We start from the raw sequence: 26,045 nt of genomic DNA on the forward strand, positions 1-26,045 counted from the left end.
ATGATAATATACATGTTTCAATGCCATTCTCCCAAATCACCCCACCCTCGCCCTCTCCCACAGAGTCCAGCAGACTGTTCCTTGGGGAGGGAGGTGGGAGGGGGGTTCTGGATGAGGAACACATGTGCACCCGTGGCTGATTCATGTCAATGTATGGCAAAAACCACTACAATACTGTAAAGTAATTAGCCTCCAATTAAAATACATTAATTAGAAAAAAAAGTCTGTTCTTAATCTGTGTCTCTTTTGCTGTCTTGTATATAGGGTCATAGTTAGCATCTTTCTAAATTCCATATATATGCGTTAGTATACTGTTTTGGTGTTTTTCTTTCTGACTTCACTTAGTTTAATTTGACTCAAAATGGAGTTGAATACCCACCGTGTGAGACCCAGCCCTGACTGAGGGAGAGCCTGGTGCTTACTGGTAGAGTGAGGGCAGGCAGGAGGGGATAGAGACACAGAGAAGCAAAGCCTGTAATAACCCCCCAAGGCTGAGGAAGCGGTGCGCCCTGCCCCGGAATGAAAAGCGCGGCAAACGACTTGGCAGCAACTGGTGACAACGCACGTGACGTCACTCCCAGGCACCTCCCAGCATCGCCTCCCCCCCCCCGCCCGCCCTGCAGGCAAGTGCCTTCCTGCACCTGTTCTACGCTGCTTCCGATCATTTGGATCATGACCACAGGATGGTGGGCTTAGATCAGAATGCGGTGCCAGAGGCCCGAAACGGCAAAGTCAGACAGCACTGGTCCTCACTGTGCAGGTACCTGACACGTGATTCAAAAATCCTCTAAAAAAGGACTTAGTTAAGTTCTCCTCTTAACTACCTCGGTAGAGTGTGAAATGATGGGACTCTCACCCAAATGGTGGAGGTGAAAAACAAACAAGATCAGAATTCTGATGGCTATAAAAAGGCAAGGAAGGATTCAAGAAGACACTATTCCAAACTACAAAACTACTCAAAAGCTCTAAAGAGGTTCATCATCCTCTGTTGCTCTTTAAAGAGCAAGGAAGACAGTATCACAAATAATTCTAGCTTAAGTATCTTAGAGTAGTTGTTATAAAAGTCTACAATTTTATGCCAAAGAACCAGAATACTAAAGAATCTACCAGCTTGTCCTTCCTCTCATCCCCTCATCTCCACTGCTAATGTCCTCTCAAAGAAATAACAAAAATTCAGACAGAGGGAAAGGTACAAAATGTTAGTGTGAGTGGTATTTTTCTATCAGGTCAAGCATTTATATACATGAACATCTTTGGATTTTTCAGAGATACCTTCTTGCTTTTAGGCTGATTCTGCAAACAAGTCTCTCAAATTACTAGATAATAATATCCATATTAAAATAGAAAACATGTGAAATTGAAATCACTACTAAATATAGATGGAGTATCAGGCGATTCTAATTATTAGAAAAATCTGATGGTAAATAGCTTATATATTGCTTCTTGCTTCAGAATGCAGTAATTTTAGATATGAAAGTTACCAATCACTGATGAGAAGTCTGGACTACATTAACATTGAATAAAATATTTATTGTGACTTCTTCCCTTGTGACATAAGATCGTTTATTTTTCCGAGCTCTCCAAACGATACTGTTGCCGAACCTCTTTCAGCTGGTCTCGCCTGAAAATAATAAACAGGAAGGATGTTACGAATACGTACCTATAGCTCTAATTAAACCCTTTAATGCTGTCTTATATTTAAAAAAAAAAAAAAATCCCCCACCCTAAGTAAATAAATAAAAAGAAAATGGAAACATCAACCCAGGAAGAAAAGTGATCAATATTAATACCTGTGAATCATGATATTTCCATCCTATCATGTAATAGATCTGATATGTGGCAGGCACAGAACCATCCTCATTTCTGTACATTTCTATAAAAACAAATCACGGTTACAGTCTGAAAAAAATGCAAGTAGGAAAAAAAAAATCTATTCAAAAAAAGTATGTTCTCCAAAGAGAAATGAATATTAGAATACTCATGGGATTCTGAGAAAGGCTCTTGTGAAAAAATCCTCAACACTGAGAAGCTGACAGTAAAGAAGCACGGCTTTGGGGGAAAAGGATACACAGCCACAGGATCTGTGTTTTGAGAGAAGGACAAGAAATCTGAAGGTGCCTTAAAAAGGACAATGCGATTTTAGGGGATAAGGATGACAGGGATGGTCAGCGAGCCTGGCTGGGAGAACGGGCAGCCTCCTTACCTTGGTACACTGCTGCAGCTGCCAGCATCGTGTCTCGGTGCAGGAGGGCTTTTCTATTCCAAGCACAGTTACTCTCACCCATCCCTAAAAACACACTAGAGGTTTGAGATGATTCAGCAACACCCGAGCAGCTCAATGGCCCAGATTTAATCTTCTCTCGTTCAACGGAATACCTGTCCCCCCATCTCTGACAGTCACGTAAGATAAATAATCTCCTTTTGCTCTCAGATCATAGTCAGTGACCTGCAGGCAAAGCTACTTGGAGCTTCTGGGTAGTGAGACAAGTCAAATTCCAGGAGGCAAGCCCCATAAGCATGCTTTTTTTGGCAGCAGGGGACTATGGGAAGTCAGCTGGGCCAAAGCAAGGCCACAGGCCCTGCACGCGAGTCATCAGGAGCTGGCAAGGGTCTTTCTAGTGATGCCATGTTTCACGCCCTTTTCAGTGGCTCTTTGAAGGACAGGACATTGGCGAAACACCTCACTCCTTCTAAGCCATAAATCTAAGAATGAACGTGAAATCTGCAAGGGGGTTTGAAGACTCATTGCACTGGGGTCTTCTGCGTTGCAGGTGGATTCTTTTCCAGCTGAGCTACCAAGGAAGCCTGAAGACTCATTAGGTTGTACCAAAACTACAACGTGTTTTCAGATTTTACAACGTTTTACTGATCCCAGATTAGGAAACAATTATGTGCATTCTCTTCAGGGGCACTTTTCTTAATGTTTTAAAAAAAAGAAATTTTTAGATTTCTTTCCTTCAAACTGATAGCTAAAAGCTAGGATTATGTTATCTTCTTGTTCACTAAAATTTAATGTTATATATTTAATATTTTTAATGCATACAGTCAAATGAAATTACTTTGAAAGCCCACATTTTAAACTAGCTTGCAAAATTAAAAGAATCAAAATTAAAAACCCTTTACATTTAGTCTCTATATATTATATGATCAAAAATCAGTTTCTTAGTTTGGTTTTTCTACTTTTAGAAGAGATACAAATAAAATTCCCAATGTCAATGTTCTTTAGTTTTTTAAAAGTAATAATCCCCCAGGTTTCCAATGGCCTTATGAAAAACAATCAACAAATTAGATGGAATGAGTAAATCTGTTTGCTTTCTCCAATCCCAAAAGGTCCTTATTATTCCCTAAAATAATGAAACTCTGATACTAAAAGCAATGTGCCATATCCTGTGAGTAAAACAGTCCCAATTCATTAACAACAAGAGACATATTATACAAACTAGTATCAAGAGATGAATCAACGTGAAGAGGGTGGATCTTATTCTTGCAGTCATGAAGTAGCTGGATGACCTTAGGTCCATCGCTCTGGGGCCTCAAGGTGGCCAGGCTAGATGATCTCTGAAGGCTTCCAACACTAAAATTTTAACCCATTACACAATCCAATATAAAAAAAAACCTCCCACGTAATGACTATCAACTGCAACAAGAGACCAGAGGCAAACCGGGACTCGTACTGGAAGGATTTATTGCTGATGACAATAAATGGTGCAGTGGTGCTTTCATTTAACTTCCCATTTGCTATGACTTACACAGGAGAGGCAACACCAGTGAAAAAAGGGTTTAATTTTTTTACTGGAAATACTTAATGCACCAGAAATTCTAAATGCCTTCTACATAACTGGTATCGTGCTGTGCTAAGTCACTTCAGTCATGTCCAACCTCTTTGTGACCCTATGGACTGCAGCCTGCCAAGCTCCTCCGTCCATGGGGATTCTCTAGGCAAAAATACTAGAATGGGTTGCTCTGCCTTCCTCCAGGGAATCTTCCAAACCCAGGGATAGAACCCAGGTCTCTCGCATTGCAGGCGGATTCTTTACTGTCTGAGCTACCAGGGAAGCCCAAGAATACTGGAGTGGGTTGCCACGCCCTCCTCCAGGGATCTTCCTGACCCAGCGATCGAACCCATGTCTCTTACGTCTCCGGCATTGGCAGGTGGGTTCTTGACCACTAGTGCCACCTGGGAAGCGCGAAGAACCGATATACGGATATACTAATTAAGATTATTAGGCACATTGATTTCCGATACAGAAACCCAAAGACACTAATGCGCTACTAACTGTTGCTAGGGACACCTACCCTTCCCTCACATGAGAACCTTCTCCTTTGAGAAGCAGTGTCATGTGGCACACAAAGTCTAGTCTTTGGGATCATATTTCCAGCTCTGGCCCTTAAATAACCTGGGGCAAAGTCATTTTCGCTCTATTAAACTCAAGTTTTAACACCTTTATAACACAGCCTGGTAGACCTTTCCTGGAGACCACCTGGGAAACACATCTGGGGACTTCTGACCAGCTCTGGGCTTTGGGATAACAGAAGGATTTGGGTAACTGTTTAGACTCTCACAGTGTTTTTAAGGTTAAGTTCAATTGCTTATTTAAAAAAAAAAGGTCTAATTTATTATGGTTTACCAGGAACAATACTGAGTATTGTCTAAAAAAATAACAACTGAACTTACCTTAAAACTACTGTGAAAGCCTCCAAAACTTCTCATGTGTTCCTCAGCTGATACGCAACTTGTTTTGCAAAATTAGGTCAATGTTCTTTCTTTCTTCTGTGAATGAATAATAGCAGCTTAAATGAGAAACACCACCACCATCAAGAAAAAAGTATAACATGATGTAAAATGCCGAAAACCCTAGGGACAGTAGCACCGTCTTCCAGTCTGCAGAGCAGCACCTCCGGGAGTCTGCCAAGCGTCCCCTCGGGCACTCGCCCCTCGACCACCCTTCTTCCCCCGCCAGCTGCCTCAGGGCTCTCCGGGGGACAGTGGCCGACATCTCAGGATGTGAGTGAGGCTGCGACCCTGGGCTTAACCCCTGGCTCTAGCACTTACCCAAGCACTGCACCTTGGGCTAGTCACTCCTCTGTGCCCAGTCTCCTCACGCAAAACAGGAGAGGTGAACCGTGCTAGCCGGTCTCCCCTTCCTCACGAACAGGCCTCATAAACGATGCTGGAGGGTGAGCCTGCTCTCACATCAATCTGACTGTCCCTCCTCCGCACGAAATTCTCCCAACAGACTGCAGGGCTCCCCTGATAAAGTCTAGAAAAGCCTCTGATAGACCCGCCTACATCACTTCCCATCCTCCTCCTGTTCTACCTATTTGAGCAATGCTGAATTACAATGCAGTTTCCCAGTTAGGAAAGTGGAGGCTGAGTGTCCCCTCTGGAGCCTCCATGAGTTTATACAGGCCTTTCCCTTGGCCTGGAATGCAAGGCCCGGCCCTCAGAGGGGCACCCACCCCTTCCTTCTTCCAGCATGAACTCACTTCAGCTTAGGTGCTGCCTTTTCTGCAGAAGCATCCCTGATTCCCTAAGCAGACTTAGGGATTTTTCTCTGTGTTTCTGCCTGCACTTTTTAAAAAGAATTATCTCACTTTACAGTTAAAAGCATATGTCTATCTGTGCGTGTCTCTTTCTCCACTAGAGCATATGTTCCTTATGATCAGAAACTGTTATTTCCACACTGGCTCAGCTGGCTGTACATGGTAGATGCTCAATAAACAGTAAGTGAATGAATATAAAATCAACCAGTTAATGTTTCTATCAATGTTGATAAACATTAGTTTTACAAGTTATCTTTAGATAATTCATCTTAATCCTCTTAAGAATAAGAAACTTTATTAAAGACTAAAAGACATGATTTGTGTAAAAGGCTTTACAGTAAAGACAAACACTGGCAAAGCCGCTTACAGGTGAATATTAGGCAACAGTTCCTCAAAATATGACTGACTGAAACCAGCAGGGGGAGGGAAGGCGGGGTTATCAACTGGAAAGGGGCATGACGCAATCTTCGAGGGGCTGAAAAGGTACTAGTCTGTGGTTTATATAATATCTGAAAATACAAGCAGCTGTACAGTTACAATTAGTGCATTTTACTGAACACCTAGGGTAATGCCTATGCTCCATGAAGACCCAGATCATCTGGCTGACACCCTCTCCCACTCCCGCTGTCAGACACCAGGCTCCCAGGCCCTCCTCTGATTGAGCGAAGGGTTTGGCACCTGGCACAGCTTCCCTCTGTACCCCAGGTGGTGCCACCATCCTGGAGGACTTCAAGGTTAATAACTGGCAAGCACCAGGGCCTCTAAGACTTCTGAGGCTCCTTACGACCCGTGGGATTCTCCGTCACGCCACCTGCCATCACACCTGTAACGTGTCCTGGATGAGTCAGCACTTGTAACTGCTTCACTTCTAAAATCACCAATCCAAACGTCCCATTTTCTGACCATATCCTCCTTCCTTCAAGCGTGTTCATGTATTTCAACTACGATCATCCTCTGACCTCCTCTACTTTCTCCCAGTCCATCAGCTCCTCCTCCCCCTTCTTTTATTACTTACTTTTTCTTTCAGCTTAGATTTTTGCCCTGTTATCTCAGTTACACTCTTGGAATTCTCTTCTGCCTATGTCTTCTTGTTACTCTCAATTAGTAAAGCCCCAAGCCAGACTGATGCAACTGTGTTTTGTGCCAGGTCCCCAGCTGCCAGCTATTGTCAGAGAAAGTCACACATGCATCTGACCAACTTCAAATGTGTCCTTCAAATTTGATAACTCTCCCTGATCCATTCACCTTCCTATTCTCTACAGTGACTGTATCAAATCTCTATGCTATGCTAAGTCACTTCAGTCGTGTCTGACTCTGTGCGACCCCACAGACGGCAGCCCAACAGGCTCCCCCGTCCCTGGGATTCTCCAGGCAAGAACACTGGAGTGGGTTGCCATTTCCTTCTCCAATGCATGAAAGTGAAAAGTGAAAGTGAAGTCGCTCAGTCATGTCCCACTCCTAGCGACCCCATCGACTGCAGCCTACCAGGCTCCTCCGTCCATGGGATTTTCCAGGCAAGAGTACTGGAGTGGGATGCCATTGCCTTTTCCTCATTTGCAAACCTCTTACCTTTTGAGTCTCACTCTGCTTGAAGGAGAGCATTGATCCATCAGACGGGAACCTCCTGCTATCAAACCAAACACCCATGACCACTGCACCGTCCCTTTCCCTTCCATGTGGGCCTGTCTGCTCTTGTCCAAGGGCAACCGTCCTCCTCTTATCTCATCCCCTTCCACCTTCTCGGGTACCTGACCTGATTAATTGTCCTCTCTCTTCTAGAATCACTTCTTCTATGGAAGCACTTAGGTTCTAATCAACTGTTCAATAAATTCAAGTCTTGAGATGAAACATAATAAAAAACTTCAGCCCATCTCCCATTCCTCTCCCTGACTCACACCTGTAGCCTTGCCGTCTCTCCCCTCTTCTTCATAATCAAGTTTCTTGAGAAGACGGATGCCTGCCGCCCTAGCCACCCCCTCCATAGGCGTCAACCTACTCCCCTTCCCTCCGCCTCTCCCACCAAGCCCATGCCAACAGCAGAGCGCTCCCTGTGGTCACCAAAGCCTCCTCATCCTCCGTCAGTGGGCTTTCCTCCAGTCCACATCGTGCTTCTGAGCAGCATTTGACGCTCCCTCTGCTTTGAACTCTTTAGGGTCTCTTAGTCTAGGTAATACGATCCTGTTCTGCTGTTTCTCCTTAGCACCCTGCTAGCTACACATCCTCAGTCTCTGCAGGCTCCTCCTCTTCTTACGCACTCACCGCACGTTAGGTTCCTAAAGGCTCCGGACCAGGCCACTTTCTTTTCTCGCTTCAGGCCGCTGCTTCTCATACCACCTATTGCCAGTGACTCACAATGTTTACCTGGGCCACTTGCCTCCTCCGAGCTGCACAGCCACACACTCAACCCCTACCTCATGTCTCACCTCGGGGATTTCAGAAGCACTTCCCACCCAACATGCGCAGGTGTGAATTCAAGAGCTGTCCCTGCTCACACTTGGCTGTCTTCCACTGTTTCTCTATCAGTGAAGGGCACCATCTATCTGGCTGTGAGAGCTAGAAACTCAGTGCCAGGCTGGAAACGCCTCTCTCCTTATCAGCCCACATGTAATCCATCAGCAGGAACTGTCACGTTTCTCTCCTAAATGTCTCCTGAATCCAAACCATTCACTTCTCACCATCTCTACTGTCACCACCTTAGTCCAAACCACCATCACTTCTCAGTAAGCTTTACAGCAACGTCTCCCTAGTAATTTATCTGCCAATCCACCTAAAGATACAAAATCTGACATCATGACCCTTCCCCCATTAAAATATCTCAAGGGGCATTTTAAGAAAAAAGACAAACAATCTTAACAAAGGCTACAAGGCCCCCATCTACCCGCCCATTTAATCAGTCCTCTCTTCTTTCCACTCCCGATATTCCAGCCACAATGCCCCTCTTTCGGTTCTCGCCATGTTCTTTCCCGCAACAGGGCCTTTGCACACGTTGCTCTTCCTGCTTCACCCAGTGGCCTCACCTCATTTTTCAGGGCACAGCCATCGCTTCCTTAGACAGGACTTCACTGACTCTCCCAGACCAGGACCTAGCCCACCTAACCCTCTGGCAACCCCCAGTCCTACAGTAAGCCAGCTACTTGCTGTCTTGTGCCTGGATCCGAGCTGCCCAGCACTGCTTGAGAAAGTCACTGAGGTGTCCTGCCATTCTCACACGCTCCTTCAAGATAGTCCTGCTGGCCTTTCGTGGGCAGTCACCAAGTTCCCCTACTGCACAGTGCCTACCACAAGCCTAGTTTAACATTTATCATTGTGGCTGCTGCCTCATGTCGGCTGCACCCAGCTTGTATTAAAAACTCCATCAAGACAGTCTACTTTCTCCTTACCCAGTGTATCTCCAGGGCTTGGCCCCAGTGCCTGCACAGTCAGCTCGCAAAATATGACTCTTAAAAGGGGCCTACAAATTCCTTAAAGTGTCTTACCTTGTAAATCTTCCATCAATTCAAACATCCCAGGATAGTTAACTTGAATTTCATCAGTGTCCTATTTAAAAAGAAAGCAGAATCTTCATTTGGTGTTCATTACCAAGGATCCAGATCAGAGAAGAAGTCGCAGAAATGCCCCAGACTGATCTCTCACAGTAAGCAGGAACCTTCTTTGCAATCCTCTTTGCAGGTATTATCTCCCTTACACTTGATTTACAAAGATTTCAAATTGCAGGGTACATGCTTGCCATTTTAACAGTAACCTTCCTATAACGCCATCAACTGTTTCTAATTCTCTCCTTGGGATTCACACAAATAAAGTCTGTTCTGTACTCTGTAAACTATCCTTTTCTTCCAGTCTTTGAAAAGTCTTCTAGGACACTGTAACTTTCTAGGGGGAGGGTTAGGCTTCTAGACAAAATCCTTACACATGCCAACTTCATTTTTCTCTACATAGTCAATATTAATCTCTCTCTCTTTAAATGTGACACCCAGAGTCAAATAGGGTCATCTCCCAAGATGCTTCCATCCTACTCCCAGTGCTGCAGCAACCTCCATGGACTAGTTTAGGAACGGACACACAGCTGGACAGACACAGTTTATTTCTTGAGTGACCTGGTGAGCAATGTGTCCCACTCTTTCTCAAGTTCGATACAGGAGTTCACTGTTGGGACAGTGGCAGAGAGCACTGATGCTCCCCAAATATCCAGGTATTCCTGGACATTTCACAGCCCCACACATGTCTTCTGGCAAAAGAAAAATGAGGTGGAGGCAGGTAATAAATAGCTAGGGAGCCTTTTCCAGGGCATGTCTGGGGCAGTGACCTTAGGGGACACAAGGCCCAGATGGCACAACTACAGGATGGAGATGAGCTGCCCAGCCAGAATGGCTGGGATTGATAAAAATTGTGTGTTAGCCACTCAGATGTAGGAGTTTTTCTACAATGGAAACTAACCCTGAATATAAAACACTTCCTTTTTTCCCCGTGATATCAAAATCCTGCACATAAGTCAAACTTCATCACATTGGCACTACTTTTGAAGCATCCAGATCTTTTTGTGTTCTGTAGCTTTATCTAATATCTGTCCAATTTTGGACTTAATCTTGCACAGAATCAAGTACAAAACCCTAAAGAACAGTTATCGAAAATATCCATTTTAATTCCTAAAGAAACGTAAAACAAAATGACCAATTACCTTTTTTTTTAAACATTAGAGACACAGAATTACTTAGAAGCAGGAAATTAACATGTACTGTTGATGAGGCATGTCAATTAATGCTACCTTATAGATAGTAATTATACATGTCAAACTCTGAAATGCATAGATTCTTTGACTCAGCAATTTGACAGACGTGCAGAGATTATGTGTAAAAGAAAATTCATGGCAACACTGTTTGAAAGAATATAATAAACAAACTGAAAACAATCTAAATGTCCATTAACAAAGAAAAGGTTAAATAAAGTGTACCTGTTCAATGAAATACTATATGAAAAGTGAAAGTGAAAGTCACTCAGTCATGTCCGACTCTTTGCAACCCCATGGACTACACAGTCCGTGGGATTCTCCAGGCCAGAATACTGGAGTGGGGAGCCTTTCCCTTCTCCAGGGGATCTTCCCAACCCAGGGATCGAACCCAGGTCTCCTGCATTGCAGGTGGATTCTTTACCAGCCGAGCCACAAGGGAAGCCCACAATACTATATAGCTGTCAAAAAAAAAAGAACGTGGTGGGTGTATGTTTGTAGCGGAAGATCTCTAAGACAAGCTACTGACTGGGGGAAAAAAGACTATGCATATAGAAAAAAGAAAAAGAGTATATATATTGTTGTATATGTATGTTTAAGCAATATAACTGCACTCCAATCTGTGAGGAAGAAAGTCTGAAAGGACATACACGACAGCTGACAGAAGGCATCCTTGTGGAGAGGGACGGGGGCGGGGAGGGGAGAAGTCAGAAGGCAGGAGACAGCGGCTCATCTTAGACCTGCGAGTTACTCTCTCTCTGTCTGGTTTTCTTTTCTTTTTTTTTAAACACATGCGTGGATTAAGACCATCTCTGGATAGTCCATTTCTTCTATATATTTTTCTACATTGGGAAACTATTTTTAAAAAGAGATTTTAAGATGAAAAATAAAAAAGAATTCCTTCTAGGCTGATGCCTACCATTAAACAATACCCTGTGAAAACATTTCAATGAAACCAACTAAAAGCACCATCTCCTTCTCAATCAAAAGAGCACCAAAATAGCCTTGTCAAAGGTCTTATTCAAATCAAGATGAAGGACAATATTCACAGTTTTCTCCTAATATACTAGTCTGGAAATGATTCTGAAAGGAAATGAGTTTCACTTAGAACGGCAACTAATTAAAAAAATAATTCATTAAGAGGGTCATATGTGTAAATATATGATATTAATTTAACTTGATTTCACTTTAAAAATAAAAATCCATTGCAATATAAAAGTAATATACTAACGTTATATGCAACATAAACCTACATAATTGATTATATAAAAGCTTTTTTGCATAGGAGTTTTTGAAAATTATTCAGGATGCAATGTTAAAATAGCACTTTGGAGACAATGTATATGTCTCCAGGAACAAATCTGCATAAATTTATTATTAAATTACCCTCTAATTTTATAAACTATAGAGAAGATCATACACCAATGGGAATCTTTCTGGAACACATAACCCACTTTACAACTTAGAAAACTGCATGTTGTTAACATAATTTAGCTTTCTTTTGATGACTCAGGATAGAAGTTTCATCTTTTTCCTCACGGGCGACAACCTTTGAGTCCCTAACATTCCTGTTGAGCTGTCTGACCAGGCACGAGCTCCTCACACGCCCTGAGGGCTGTGTCACCTCCTGTCTAGCGTCTCTCCCCTTCCCTCCCAGCCCCTACCCAACATCAGAGGCCCTGCTAGTCTGCGCTCCTTGCTTTCTGTCAGATCGTGGACGGACATGACCAGCCATTTTGGTGGGCTGATTTTATGACGTATACTCACACTACACCTCCTTAAAAAGTTACTTTAATTTTAAGCCTGTCCAACCTGATCTAACCCTGGGCCTCATGAAGGCACATTCTCTCACCTCCACCTCACATGACATCACTTTCCTTGAGAGCTGGTGGGAGAGGCTGTGCTGTGAACACTCCTGACACCTCCTTCCTTCCCGTCAGGGATGCTCTGTCTCTCGTGGTACACCCAACTCTGGATTTGAAGGGTGTGATGGTCAAGCAGGTCTTAGAAAATAGCCTCACTGCTAAATGAGGTACTTTTCTTTTTGAGTTACTTATTTAGGTAACAAATAACTAAAAATTTTACATTCCTACCTTGTGTCAATCAAGATAAAAAGAGAGAGAGATTATTTCTGAAAGGTGTGATTAATGGGTTACTCGATTCTCTTGATAGTTACCACAGTCAGAGTATTAAAGCCAGCTCTCCCAAGCAGATGTCCTAAGTCATTGACAGCAGTGAAAGGGGAGACGTGCGGAGAAAAGCCCCCTTCCCTCTCTGTTTCCGCTAACTGTAAGGAACACCGGAGTTCAAAGAGCGTGTCACCTCCAAACATTGCACCAATGAACACGCCATCTGGTTTTAAAACATAATGAATCTGTAATAAATACAAACAACAACACGATTCAAAATTTCAGACACAAAACTGTTAAAAGAATAAATACATGGAATCAGTATTTCATGATTACCATTCTTATTCTGTCAAGTTAAAAACCAGATGATTTAATAAATAATACGTAGACAACCAACTATCAGAAAGGCTCTGCAGGATATTATTGTAAAGACAGATAAACATTTACTGATAGTGTTAATATCTATAAGATACATTACATGCTTTCAAACTTTTTAATAATAGACAAAACTTACTTTTTCAATCAGTGAAACACTGAAAGAACAAGATCTTTGATGTGGTAGGTTACAGAAATCGCTGTCCTCCCTGCATCTGTGCCCTTAGACATGTCACTTTGTAACAGCCCCCACTGGGAGAATCTGGAGCAGCCCCACGACTTGCTCTGACCAAAGAGTGCAGAGCGAGTGACAGTACGGCAGTGCCGAGGGCTCGATGGCCCTGCTGCTTCCGCCTGCTCTCTAGGGGCCCTGTGTACGGGCCACGCTGTGAACAAGCCTGAGCTGGTCTGCTGAAGGATGACAGGAGGAGACGTGGGGATCAGCCAGGAGTCCAGCTGCAGCCATCTGACAGCTCTGGGGCAAGCCACCCCCAGGTCAGACATGTGGGTGAACCAAGCCAGACCCAGAAGCATCTCCTAAGTCCGGCCCAAATCCCTAACTTACAAAATCGTGAGTTACTTTTTTAAAACACAAAGTTGAGGTGGCTTATTAAGCAGAAAAATCTAATTTATAGGGAAGCCATGATGACTCACAACTAAAATGTCTAGTAATATCTTAGTTAAATATTAACATATCAATTAGTTTAGTTACACACAGAATTAAGGAGAAGTAACCAACTTATTTTTCAGCTGTAAAACAAAAACCATTCTTAATTGGTAACTTAAAAGAGCAGTGACGATCAATTCCAGAATCATAAATGTTTTATTCAATGACTCTTGGAACTACGTCTGTAACTAGTTTGACTCTACTTTCATATAGGGCAAGGTGAACTCCGAAGTAAATCCGAACCCACATCACGGTAGGCTACTCTAATTCAAGTGAACATCTTGAATGCGTATTTAAAATATTATGAAGCAATTTTATATAAAACAGTATATAAGCAAACTGACCATACAAATCTTTTTCCTTCGGTCCCTTCAGTGTTACTTCCTTCTCTTGCCACCAAACTCTCATAGAATTAAAGTACCTAAAATTATCAGTTTGTTTCTACCTCAGAGGGCTTATCAGTTCCCGTGGATTTCACAAGAATGACTTTCCAGTCTCTACCTTGAGCCTGGACAGCTTCCCAGGATCTTATATTTATCTTTGGGCTGCTGGCGCCATAGACATTTGTCTCTTGGCAAACGTACCCCTCGTCCTTCCCCATGGCATCCAACATACACAGACACATGTTCTCAAACCAACTCCCCTTTCCAACTGCTATATTTCTGTTAATCACCATCTTCTAGTCCCTTTATCTGATCATTACCATTCTTTCCCCTACTCTTACTAATTATCTCCAGTCACCTAGACTCAAAACTTGAAGGCAAGCTTTCACTCCTGACTCTCTTCAATCTTCAGTGCTAACCAGCCACCAGACTGTTGACTCTTACTTTGCAGAGTCCTGAAGACCTCTCTCTTCCCTTTATCTCCACAGTCCATGGGGTCGCAGAGAGTCAGGCACGACTGAGCGACTGAACAACAACTGCCGCCTAGGTTCAGTTTATTTCATGCCTGGACCACGGACACAGTCTCTCTTCAACTTGACCGACTTTCCGCATCAGTTTTCTATTTAGCAAGATGCAGCTGTCTTGCAGAGTTATTTCACACATACATAAAACAGAGCAGAGTGGCTGGCAAACAGTACGTGCGTAAGATACGGTAGTTATTCTCCTGCCCAGCAGCTTCTTAATCATGTCACTTTCCTCTTCAAAATGCGCTAGTGGCTCTGGATCGCATAAAGAATAAACTCCCAGTTGCTCACCCTGTCACTGAGTCCTCTAACGTTGGTCCCGATACCCCTCATCTACACCTGGCACTATCCCCTCCTCCCCCAGGCTTCCTCTCTGTCCTTGTGGGCTTCCCAGGCGCTCACACTTCCCATCTATCCCAGGATCCGGCCTTCCTGGAATGCATGCCCACTCCAAATACGACCTGTCCTTTGAGGCCCTGTTCAAGAAATTTCTTCCTCTTGAAGCTTTCCTAGGCCACTCCAAGCCACAGTGATCTCCTTCTCTCCTCTGAACATAACTCACCCCTTCCTTACCTGTTTGCTGATAAATATCAACCAACAAACATTTATCAGCCCTGTCTTAGTACAAAGCATGGGTGAAGTACAGATGGGTTCCTACCCAGAAAAAATTTATAGACAATTAAGGAAGAAAAGAAAGCCACACATAAAATTTCTCACGATAGCAATACTATTTTGAATAAGTTTTAAATATTTATGAAAACTTTAGTAACATCTCCATAATTATGTTTATAGAATTCTCTGGGAGCGGGGAGTCACTCATATACTTCCTAATATGGCAAAGGGGTACCAAGTGTGTCCAGCCCACAGAAGATAATATATTTTTTATTTGCTTCCATTTCCAATTGTCAAAAATGTAAAACAGAAACCATCTATCAGTTTCTGTGTAAAAACAGGCACATCTATAATTTGCTAACGATAAACAAAATAACACAGGCTATTAGAAACAGCACTAAGTTTCTTACCTGTTCAAGTGCTCTAGGAAGGTCATTCACCCAGTGCAAACTAAAATACGAAAACACATATCTGTTTTAGCTTAATCTGTATAATTAATTCGTACAAGAATCACTAACATAGCAAGCCACAGAGAAGGTGTAACTGTGGGTGTTTGAAAGTGCACATCAAAATTCACTGCTTGTTGGGATGTCCCTGGTAGTCCAGTGGTTAGGGCTCTATGCTTCCAATGCAGGGGGCCTGGGTTCAATCTCTGGTCAGGGAACTAAGATTCTGAATGCAGTGGCCAAAAAATAAATTCCTTAAGGAAAATAATTCACTGTTTTCATATAAGTTTTAAAATAAAAATATTAGGGGATAACCTTCCTTTTGTCACAGGATAAGCCTTTAATATTACCTTATAACTTTAGAGCATAACATACCTATTTTGGGGGCTTCCCAGGTGGCACTAGTGGTAAAGAGCCCACCTGCCAATGCAGAAGACTTAAGAGATGCGGGTTCGATCCCTGAGTCAGAAGAACTCCTGAAGGAGGGCATGGCAGCCCACTCCAGTATTCTTGCCTGGAGAATCCCATGGACAGAGGAGCCTGGTGGGCTACTGTCCGTGGGGTCCCACAGAGTCAGACATGACTGAGGCGACTTGGCACACACACATGCATACTATTTTTAACACACATATATTTTTTTAAGTACAAATGGATTACCAACCTTAAACTGCTAACCACCAGGTCAAACGTATTTTCTCTGAAGGGAAGAAATTCTTCGTCAGCTAAAACACTGACAGTAGGAATTTCTGTTTCTAAGGCATTTTTCTAAAGGTTAAAAATAAAAGTTCAAAAACACATTTATATAACACCTTATTTATTAACACAATCATTGTTTGCTAAACATAAGTCATGTTATATTTACTTGACAGTGTCTAGTTCTTAAAAATTAAAAAAGCAGCTAAAGAGAAAGCACTAAAAAAGTATATCTTAAATGACACCTAAGACTGGCCAGAAAAAATGGCTAGCTGGTTGGAAAAACAAATGGGATGACCACATCACACCAAACCAAACCTCAGAAAGCTGAGAGTCTCAGTGGAATAATCAAAGCCAAAAAAAGTACTAGGAAAATATGGGTGCACGCTTTAGACTCTTAGATGAAAACGCCAAAGTAAGCATGACTCAAAAACCAGAAACTACAGAAGGAAAGATCGATACACTTAATATAAACTGATCAAAACTTCTAAAAAGCAATAAACAATGTAAACAACATGTCTGAGAGAAAATTTATAAAATACGTGAAGAAAAATTAATATCCCTAGAAGACACGTTCTTACAAACCACCTAGAATAAGAACAGCCAATAGAGGACCAAGGGACAGGCACGTCACAAAATTACTGACCAAAGTCACAGATGAAAAAGCACTCACAGCCAAAAGGTATCAACAGCTACTGGTTGCTCTAGCAATCGGAGAAATGAAAATAAAAAGGACGAAACTCTACTTTCCACCTATTAGACTGACAAAGACAAAATAACTGGCCTACTGTTGCCAACGAGGAGGAGGAAAGAGGGCTTTCGTTTAATACTGTTGTTCAGTCTTCAAAGGGCAGTCTAGAGACGGATGTTAAAAACTGAAAGGTGAACATCAATGAATCCATATACTCCACTCTCGGGAGTGGAGTAAATGTAACTGTCAAGTAAATATTCCCAGGGAGAAAAATAAATCAAACCCAGAAAGTTGCTTTATACGAAGATGCTCACTGCAGTGTTGGTTATTGAGAAGCTAGAAATTTAGTAAATAAAGCATGGAATATTTCCACACTACATGTGTGTGTGCACCCACCACTCACTGATACAAAAGAATGGCATGTCAGCATAATACTGTTTGTACAAAGCTGTGATGGGGAGACAGCTATATGTCTACAAAGACACAGATGAAAATGTCACCAGCAGTTGCCTGAGTGGTGGGATTAATGGTGATTTTTCCTTTCCCTTTAGATTTCCCCTACTGTTTAATTCTTCTTTATTTTGAAGGAAATAATAATAAAAAGTACAGAACTAAAAACCAAACCAGGAGGTCAGAAATTAATAGCACTGAAAAGCTACCTACCAAAGCATATTCTGCAATGTCTGTTTGGAAAAACTTTCCAACAGTTTCCTGCAATGCAATAAAGTTGATCAGAACCCAGTAACAAAACAACTGCTGAAACTGCTGAAGGAAAAAGTGATAATTTGATTAATTTTCAGCTCTGTAAGGGTATTTTTCTGCATATAATTAGTATGGTACACAAACACCTTTAATAACACATATTATGTTACATAGAATTAAATGTATGTAGCCAACCATATATGTAATATATTTAACAGTATTTAATAAAATAGAGAACATAGGTGTGAATAATCAGCATCTTCAGTTTACTCCACTGGGCTAAGGTCTTACGTGTTAACTTTTCCATAATACGCTAAGAGCTAGTCCTCATTCTCGTGACACAGAAGATCTGGAATGGTTTTCCTGCCTTTACTTGTTATTCAAAGAGACTGCAAAGAGTAAAGAAAGACCTAACAAACACAGGTGCGTGGGAGGGCCTCAGTGGTTTCTCCCCTCTGTTTCACGCATCCTTTCTTCCTTCCCAAAGCAAAGGGCATCCCGATACTTCCTGCCCAGATGGCCACTTTCCACCGTGCCCTCTCTTCTCCAGGAGCCTGCTCTTCCGTCCACTACCTCTCCAGTCTTCAGTCTCTATCTTCTGCTGCTTCTTCCCTCACCTTTGCAAACTCCTCTCCTCTACCCACCTTACGGCTGTCTTGTTTGTAATCCACAGCACTCCTTCTCGCCGAGTTCCCCTCGATTCTTGGTGCTCTATTTCCACCCTCACTGCTCTACTCACATGCTTTATAAAAATCACTCATAACCGACTCATCAGCTGCAGCCGTCTGTTCCCCCTGCTCTCGGTCCTACGTCACTTGACCTCTTAGAAGCTCGGCGCTGATGACGGGCTCCTAGAAACCTCCTCAGTACTGTTCTGCCCTGCTTTCCCTTCTCTGTGAGAAACCCCAGTCCTCTCTCCTTCACCCTGACTACTTCGTGAAGAAGGTGCCTGCCCACAACATGGAAAGGCTACCTTCCCTCAACACCCTACCACTCTCTGGAGGCTGCTGCTGACCACAGGGCAACTGGTATGTGGTACGTGTTTAACTACGGCCCTCAAAAAAGAAAAAAGTGCCCTGAGCTGCAGGTCTGATGATTTCCACAGTGTAACCACCCCAACAGTGGTGGGTTTCATGCAAGCAACACAGTGCTGTCCAGCAGAGCACTGGGAAGAGAGGTGCACAATGGTCTCTCTAGAAAGCCAGCTCCAGCACAACAGTGCGAGGGGTGAAAGCTAGGTGGGTCAGATCATCTCTCCTCGTCTCTCACTTGAAAATGTCAACTAAGAGACTGGGAGATGGGGCGGCCGCTCCCAGGCTTGGAGGAGTGTGTAGACTTCAGGGGAAGGCTGGCGAATGCGTAACAACTGGCTTTTGGTGGGCCCTGCTTTGTAGCATTTGCCAACTTCCATAAAGTACAACTCCCGCCATGGCCGAGTTTAAGCTGTTGAAACAACGTCACTAACACGGAGTTGGGAAAAGATCAGCCAGTGCTCATGAGTCAGGAGGAGGCAGCTGCAGCACACTCGGAGTCCGGTTCTCACATGCGCATCTCATGCTCTGACTGAAGAACACCAGGGTTAGCCCTGGGGTCGGGGGATGGGCAGAGGGAGAAGCCAGCCGTGTAGTATGTGAGCAGGACCTCCATTCTGATGTGTCAGAGTCCCCACCCTCGGGAGGCCTGGCTGTGCTTCCAGATCCTTGAGTAGTTAAGAGCCTCTAACCAATGAATGTCCTAATGTTTGAACTGGCTCAGGGGATTTCGTCTTACAATCCACTGTCTTATTTAGGCACTTGCCATCTTACTTACTGGGCGTCCCAGCTGGCGCTAGTGGTAAAGAACTCGACTGCCAATGCAGGAGATATAAGAGATGTGGGTTCGATCCCTGGGTCGGGAAGATCCCCTGGAGGTGGACATGGCAACCCACCCCAGTATTCCTGCCTGGAGAGTCTCATGGACAGAGAAGTCTGGCGGGCTACAGTCCGTAAGGTTGTAAAGAGTCAGACGCCCTGAGGCAACATAGCGTGCACGCCTATCTTACTTTCTTCCAATACAAGTGTGGAAGATTCCTTTCTATACACTGGCCCCGAGAGCTTACCTATCAGCAAGGTCTGTAGATTCTACCAGGTCTCCTGTACACCCCTGGCTTTATATCCTGCTGTCTCCACACTGGCAGCTGGCCTTTCTCTCTCACGCCTATACTTGCCTTTGACACAGCCCTCTAACTGGTCTGTTTCTCTACACTCTTGTCTTCTTCAATCCCTCCTACACACCATCCCCAAACTAACCTTCCTTAAGCATCACTGATCCTACAGCTTGCCACTTCTGCCTTCCCCTCAGCCATGCCTTACATTCCAATCGCTACAAGCACCAATCCAGAGTCTATCAAATCTCGGGTCAGATGCTGTGCCTTTCAGAAGTCTCTGGTCATATGAACTCCACTGATTTTCCTTTCCCTTAACTACTGTTGCAGTTTAATGATTGTATCAATTCCATGGCATTTATTATTATCAATGACAGTGTTTTCAGAGACTTATCACATACCCCTCCCCTGTCTTGGCACAAGTGTACACTTTTTCGTTAAGTAGATTTGATATAGAAATCCCACTTTGATCTGTGTCCAGCATAGTGTCTATTTAGAGAGGCTAAAACAATTAATGAGTATTTTTTGGTCTGAATTACAAAAAGAAAAATAAAATAGTATACACATTAATAAAGACTATTTATACTTAATCACACACAAAAGTTTCTAACCAAATGATAAAGTGAATACTTTCCATAGATTAAAAAAAAAAGCTTATCACACGTCCCAGATGAATGTCAATGTGATTTTAACTGTGATTTATAAAAAATATTTGAACAAAGTGGAAATAACACACAATGTATCATATATAGACTTAGAGAAACTACCAGTGGGAACGCTATATAAAATGGATTCAAAGAAAAAATCATTTAAGAAAAAACACAGGAGTAGACATAAAACCTTTGGTTCTATCACTTAAAAAATAACAAATGAGCAATTCTGATGTCATCAAAATCTAAATATGATACAGACTGAATTAAGAAACTTTTTCTTTAAAACTGGCCAATTTTATCTCTCTAAGTTAAGTCATTCAATAAACATACCTTATTCAAGTGTTCTGCTACGTAACCTCGTCCACAACCAACATCCAACGCAAGACGGAAGTCTCTGAAAAACAGACACAGAAGTTATGCTTTGTCTATAATAATACAGCCCCCATAAAGTGATTATTAAAAACAAATTTTTCTTAAGAAAAAAGATTCCCATGAATACAACTTTCAAACAAGTCCTATCATCTGCCTGCTCCCTCACATCACCAGATGTCTCCATCAGAGAACACACCGGGCATGGCAAGGCTGTTCGGCCAAGCCACTCCCAGGGCCTCCCAACCAATGGCTTTCCACAAGGCTGCTCCACGACATGGATCTGAAGCACTGATTTAGTGCAGGTACTTAAACAGATGGGGAAACAATGGAAACAGAGACAGACTTTATTTTCTTGGGCTCCAAAATCACTGAAGGTGGTGACTGCAGCCATGAAATTAAAAGTTGCTTCCTCCTTGGAAGAAAAGCTATGACCAATCTAGACAGCATATTACAAAGCAGAGACATTACTTTGGCAACAAAGGTCCGTCTAGTCAAAGCTATGATTTTTCCAGTGGTCATATATGGATGTGAGAGTTGGACCATAAAGAAGGCTGAATGCTGAAGAACTGATGCTTTTGAGCTGTGGTGTTGGAGAAAGACTCTTGAGAGTCCCTTGGACTGCAAAGAGATAAAACCAGTCAATCCTAAAGGAAATCAATCCTGAATATTCATTAGAAGGACTGATGCTGAAGCTGAAGCTCCAATACTTTGGCCACCTGATGTGAAGAGCTGACTCACTGAAAAAGACCCAGATGCTGGGAAAGCCTGAAGGCGGGAGGAGAAGGGAACAACAGAGGATGAGATGGTTGGATGGCATCACTGACTCAATGGACATGAGTTTGAGTAAGCTCTGGGAGATGATGAAGAGAGGGAAGCCTGGCGTGCTGCAGTCCATGGGGTTGCAAAGAGTCGGACATGACTGAGTGACTGAACAATTTTAATCTGATAATATACTCAGACAAAGAATGAAGAGAAGTTAATGTAATTAACATGAATATATGTGGCATACCTATCAGGAACTTACTACTTATCCCTATTTCTCAAATTTGTTGTGGCAGCAGATAACTTAGAAATTACTATGTGAAATACTATGAAATATAACATGATAAACTAAAACCCAAATAAACCATCAACTAAATAACAGCTTTTACTGAAATCTTACCAGGTTCAAATCAGTGGGCTAAGTGTACAGTTAAGTATGTCAATCCAAGGTCATTCAGCTAATAAGCAGCACTCAGACTTGAATTCAGTCAGAAAGAATCCTGACCAGAGCTCCTGCCCACTATGCTATGCTGTCTCCTCCAAACGTATCATCTCATACTAAATCACTTTACACATCCAACTGTGGATCACAGGTTTATGAAAAATTTGTGACAATTTTTAAAGAAACTTCATGCACTAGTAAATTTTTTCCTATTGGAACTGAGAGTCCCTTTGTAATTTCTGTTAAAAACCTAAGTCACAAATACAGAACACCAGTACACAGCTGGAGAACCACTGGGGAGAGAACGTCTAGTATACCTAATGCCCTGTGTCTTGACTGTAAACACAGGCAGTGTGGCCTGGGAAAGCACACAGCCTTTGCAATCACAAAGACATGAGTTAGAATTTTAGGCTTGCAATTTACTAGCTCTGTGAACACAAACAAGAGATTTAATCTTGCTGGGTCTCAGTTTTCCCATCTATAAAATGGGTTGGTATGAGAATTTTATCCAGCATGTAAAGTATTTAGCACAGTACAAATGTTCAACAATAGTTAGGAGTTATTAATATTATTACCATGGATTCTAACAGTATTAAGTGAGCCTCAGATAGCACAAATAAGACATCTAATAATCTGTTGTGTTAGTTTTAAAATATAAACATAAGATCAGTATTGACAATTCTTGCTAATAATAGAAGATCAGTGTAAGACATTTTAAATTGGTATTTTTAATAATTTAATTCCAAAGAGTTGACTGTTATTTTAAGACATGCTTTTGTAGTTGCAATCACAGTTTTCTCCACAGACTTGTGTTTTGCTGAGTATAATGACATAGAAAGATTACAAAATTCAATCTGATTTGGAAAATTTAATGTTTTATTTATTAAATCACAAATGATCTAAAATCCAGGCAAATGAATGACTATATCACAAAGAATTAGCTACTTTTCAGATTTTTAAAATAATGAAACTAATGAAGTAGATGAAATGAAGGTGGCTTTCGCAACAATGAAGAATTTTCTTTAATTTTATGAAACTGATTCACCTCATGACTCTTTCAAGTAGCCAGGATATATCTAAAATATGATTTTAAGAGTTTGTGATTTTACAAAATTTTCCTTTTTTAACACAGACAAATGTAATAAATTCATCCCATATTGGTCTAATTTAATGGATGTCTTTTACACAGAAGAGCACAAAAAGTGATCTGCTAATATCACAGAGCAATTCTATAGCAAAGCCATTATTTAACTGGGGTTCCTGATACCTGTGCAAGTGAAAGCACTTAACTTTTTAAGTCTCCAAAAGTTGTGTTGAAAGTGAAAGTGTTAGTCGCTTAGTCATGTCAGACTCTTTGTGACCCCATGGACTGCAACCCACCAGGCTCTCCTGCCCATGGGATTCTCCTGGCAAGAATACTGGAGTGGGTTGCCATGCCCTTCTCCGGGGGATCTTCCCAACCCAGGGATCCAACCCCGGTCTCCCACATTGTAGGCAGATTCTTTACCATTTGAGCCACCAGGGAAATTGATTGTATTTTATTATGACAGTCATCACTTACCTGGCTATGTCATACACTCGATCTGCAATCCGACTTCCAACCTGACAGATTACAAGAGGCAATGATGTACAAAAGTAAAGATGAGTATGTTTAACAGAGAAATAACACTTTTCCGAGTAATCAACAATCCATAGGTTACTTATATTTCAACATGTTGAGTTCCCTTTATCCCTTTTTCAATTTGACCTCAGGAACTTTAAAAATTCTGAATAGGAACATCGTAAATAAAAATAATCAAGGAAACACATTGAGTTAATTACCTCAGAAGTCAATTTAAGGAAAGAAGACTAAATTCTGTATATCTATGACTTTATATTTCATGTGCTGCAAGAGTGCAAAGACAAAAAGCAACAGGATACCCTAATTCAAAAAAAAAAGGCAACAGAAACATAACAAGTATATCATCCACAGATATTAGTGTGAGGTACATGAAAGTGAAAAATTAGTTAGCTGGGGATTATTACAGATCAATGTATAAGTGATCATTTAATAAAAACTAATTATTTGTTAACTATTAACAAATTTTGTGGAACTCCTAAATGAATAACTAACTTTTCTGAGCAACATCTGAAAATTAGAAGTCAGCCACATTTAAAGAAACCTCCTCAATCCCAATCCAATTTAAAAGAGGTCATAAGGCAGGTGCCTCCTTTTGCTCGGCTAGGCTTCATACAGCAGGAATAAAGATGTGGGATACTAATATTCCCCACATTCCACTCATTCCCTGGTAAACATCACATAGTTTCTACTGGGACTTGAAAGCTCAGAACAGAATATATGTTGTATTTTCTTTGGGAGGTGAGGTGGGGAGGAAGAGTAAGGGAGAAGGGACAGCAGAAGTCTTTTCCCAGAGGAGTCCACTCTGCGCATCGTTACTGATATGAATACCTTTTGTTTATTATTTTAAAAGACTGTCGTATACTTTATCTTATTTATTCTAGTCTTAAAGAACGGTGAGGCCTCAGTCAAGTTGTAATCCAGGTGCCTTTCCTGGAAGAGAGTGTCTGGAAACTCACATCTTCTAAATATTTATATGTGTCACCCTGAGAACAGAGTCAGTCATCTGATCTAGCCAGGACCTCCACAAAGTTCTGCCCAGAGTAGGAGCTCAGTAAGTGTTGGCTGCAATGGCTTCAAAAAGCTCATCACACTTGATTTCAATTTTGGTCTATCCCTGAAGAAGCACTTACATAGGCCTGAACTCTGTGCTGCCTATTCAGAGAGTAGAACTGGCTCAAGTCCCTAGTCCACCTGGGTAAAGAGGAAGAGGTCTCTCAAACCAGCACAGATAAATCAGAGATCTTAATTCATCTTAATGAATCTTCCTAAAAGATGAATCAGATCCCATCACTTCACTGCTGAAAACCATTCAACAGCCTCCCATTCCTCTAGACTCTAGAGCCATGTTGGCCAATAGGAAAACAATCAGAGCCACAAGAGCGACTTAAGATTTTCTGGTGAAAGTGTTGAAAGTGTTAGTTACTCAGTCGTGTCCGACTCTTTGTGACCCCATGAACTGTAGCTCACCAGGCTCCTCTGTCCATGGATTTCTCCAGGCAAGTGGATTGCTATGCCCTTCTCCAAAGATTTTCTAGTAGCCATTTTAAAAAGAGTAAAGAAGTTGATTTTCACCCAAAATATCAAAATAGAGTTTCAACGTGTAATTAATATAAAAATATATTAAGGAAATATTTTACATCCTATTTCCATATTAATTCACTGAAACCCACTGTATTTTACACTTACTGCACATCTCAAAGGGACATTTCAAGTGCTCAAAAGCAGCATGTGGCCAGAAATTACCACATAGAATGTACAGCTGAGATAGAGAAGAAAATCCAAAGTTCTTACCCATTAAGGCCCTCCTGACTTAGGCACTCCCTTACCTCCCACTGGAGCTTTCCTGGAGGCCTTGACAAGGCCCTTTTGACTTCAGGGCCTCTGGGTTCGTCTTCCCCTTTACCTGCAAAGCTTCGCCCCGACATCTCCCAGATTCCAGCTTGATTAATTTCTTGCCTCGTCGTCTGCCCCCGACCAGCGCAGTGACTTTACTACTTCACTTCACTACCTGGCCTTACTTCATTAGCTGAAATTACCTTTTCGGTTCACTGTCTCGTCTCTCAAAAGAATGAAATCTCTTGAGAGCAGCGGTCTTGCTTTGCCCCAGGTACGCCTGTAACTCAAGTATTAATGCTATCCGCCGAGAACATGAATGAATGAATGAATCGCACCTTGCAACCACCGGCGCCCGGCCCCCGCGCGATTACAGCAGAGGCCCAGACAGGCAGGGCGGCCTCTCAAGGTCACACGGCGAGGTGGGGGCGTTCGGGTCCTGGCCGGAGATCCGACACCCGAAGTCAAGGCGCTGAGCCACCCTCCGCGCCGTCTCGCAGACTCACCTCCTCCTTCAAGTAGTCGAACTTCATCGGCTCCGGCTGCCGGGCCGCCCAGTTCTTTTGCTTTCTCTTCAAATCCCGATCGAAGATGTTGAAGGCTTTGGGCGAGGCACCACTTGGGGAAGAGGCGCCAGAGGCCACCGTCCTGAGGCCGAGATTCTTCACGGGGACCCCTGCCGCCGGCAGCCGCCGCCACGAGAACCGAAGCGGGGTAAGCAGAGGCATCT

At 42.5% G+C, this 26,045-nt stretch overlaps 1 protein-coding gene across 1 annotated transcript; it reads right to left on the minus strand.

Moving 5' to 3' along the window:
- Positions 1–1,511: 1,511 nt before the first annotated feature.
- NDUFAF5 (NADH dehydrogenase (ubiquinone) complex I, assembly factor 5) lies at positions 1,512–26,043 on the minus strand. The gene is made up of 11 exons (XM_010844146.1): positions 25,822–26,043; positions 23,423–23,463; positions 20,616–20,679; positions 17,451–17,498; positions 16,065–16,168; positions 15,368–15,407; positions 12,444–12,641; positions 9,021–9,081; positions 2,204–2,287; positions 1,791–1,873; positions 1,512–1,621 (listed from the first exon to the last, which is right to left on the minus strand). The coding sequence occupies exons 1-11, from the start codon at positions 26,041–26,043 to the stop codon at positions 1,529–1,531; spliced, it is 1,038 nt and encodes a 345-aa protein (XP_010842448.1). The 3' UTR covers positions 1,512–1,528.
- Positions 26,044–26,045: the final 2 nt, after the last annotated feature.

Source organism: Bison bison, unplaced genomic scaffold (assembly GCF_000754665.1).
Source record: "Bison bison bison isolate TAMUID 2011002044 unplaced genomic scaffold, Bison_UMD1.0 scf7180017864196, whole genome shotgun sequence".
NCBI classification, from domain to species: Eukaryota; Metazoa; Chordata; class Mammalia; order Artiodactyla; family Bovidae; genus Bison; species Bison bison.

Bases quoted from the DNA above. Each gene is read 5' to 3' on its own strand.
- NDUFAF5 (XM_010844146.1), bottom strand. From the start codon at position 26,043: ATGCCTCTGCTTACCCCGCTTCGGTTCTCGTGGCGGCGGCTGCCGGCG. The intron at 20,680-23,422 runs GTAAGTGATGAC...TCTGTTTTTCAG, and splicing joins CGAGTGTATGACATAGCCAG to AGACTTCCGTCTTGCGTTGG. The intron at 16,169-17,450 runs GTAGGTAGCTTT...TTTAACCTTTAG, and splicing joins ACATTGCAGAATATGCTTTG to AAAAATGCCTTAGAAACAGA.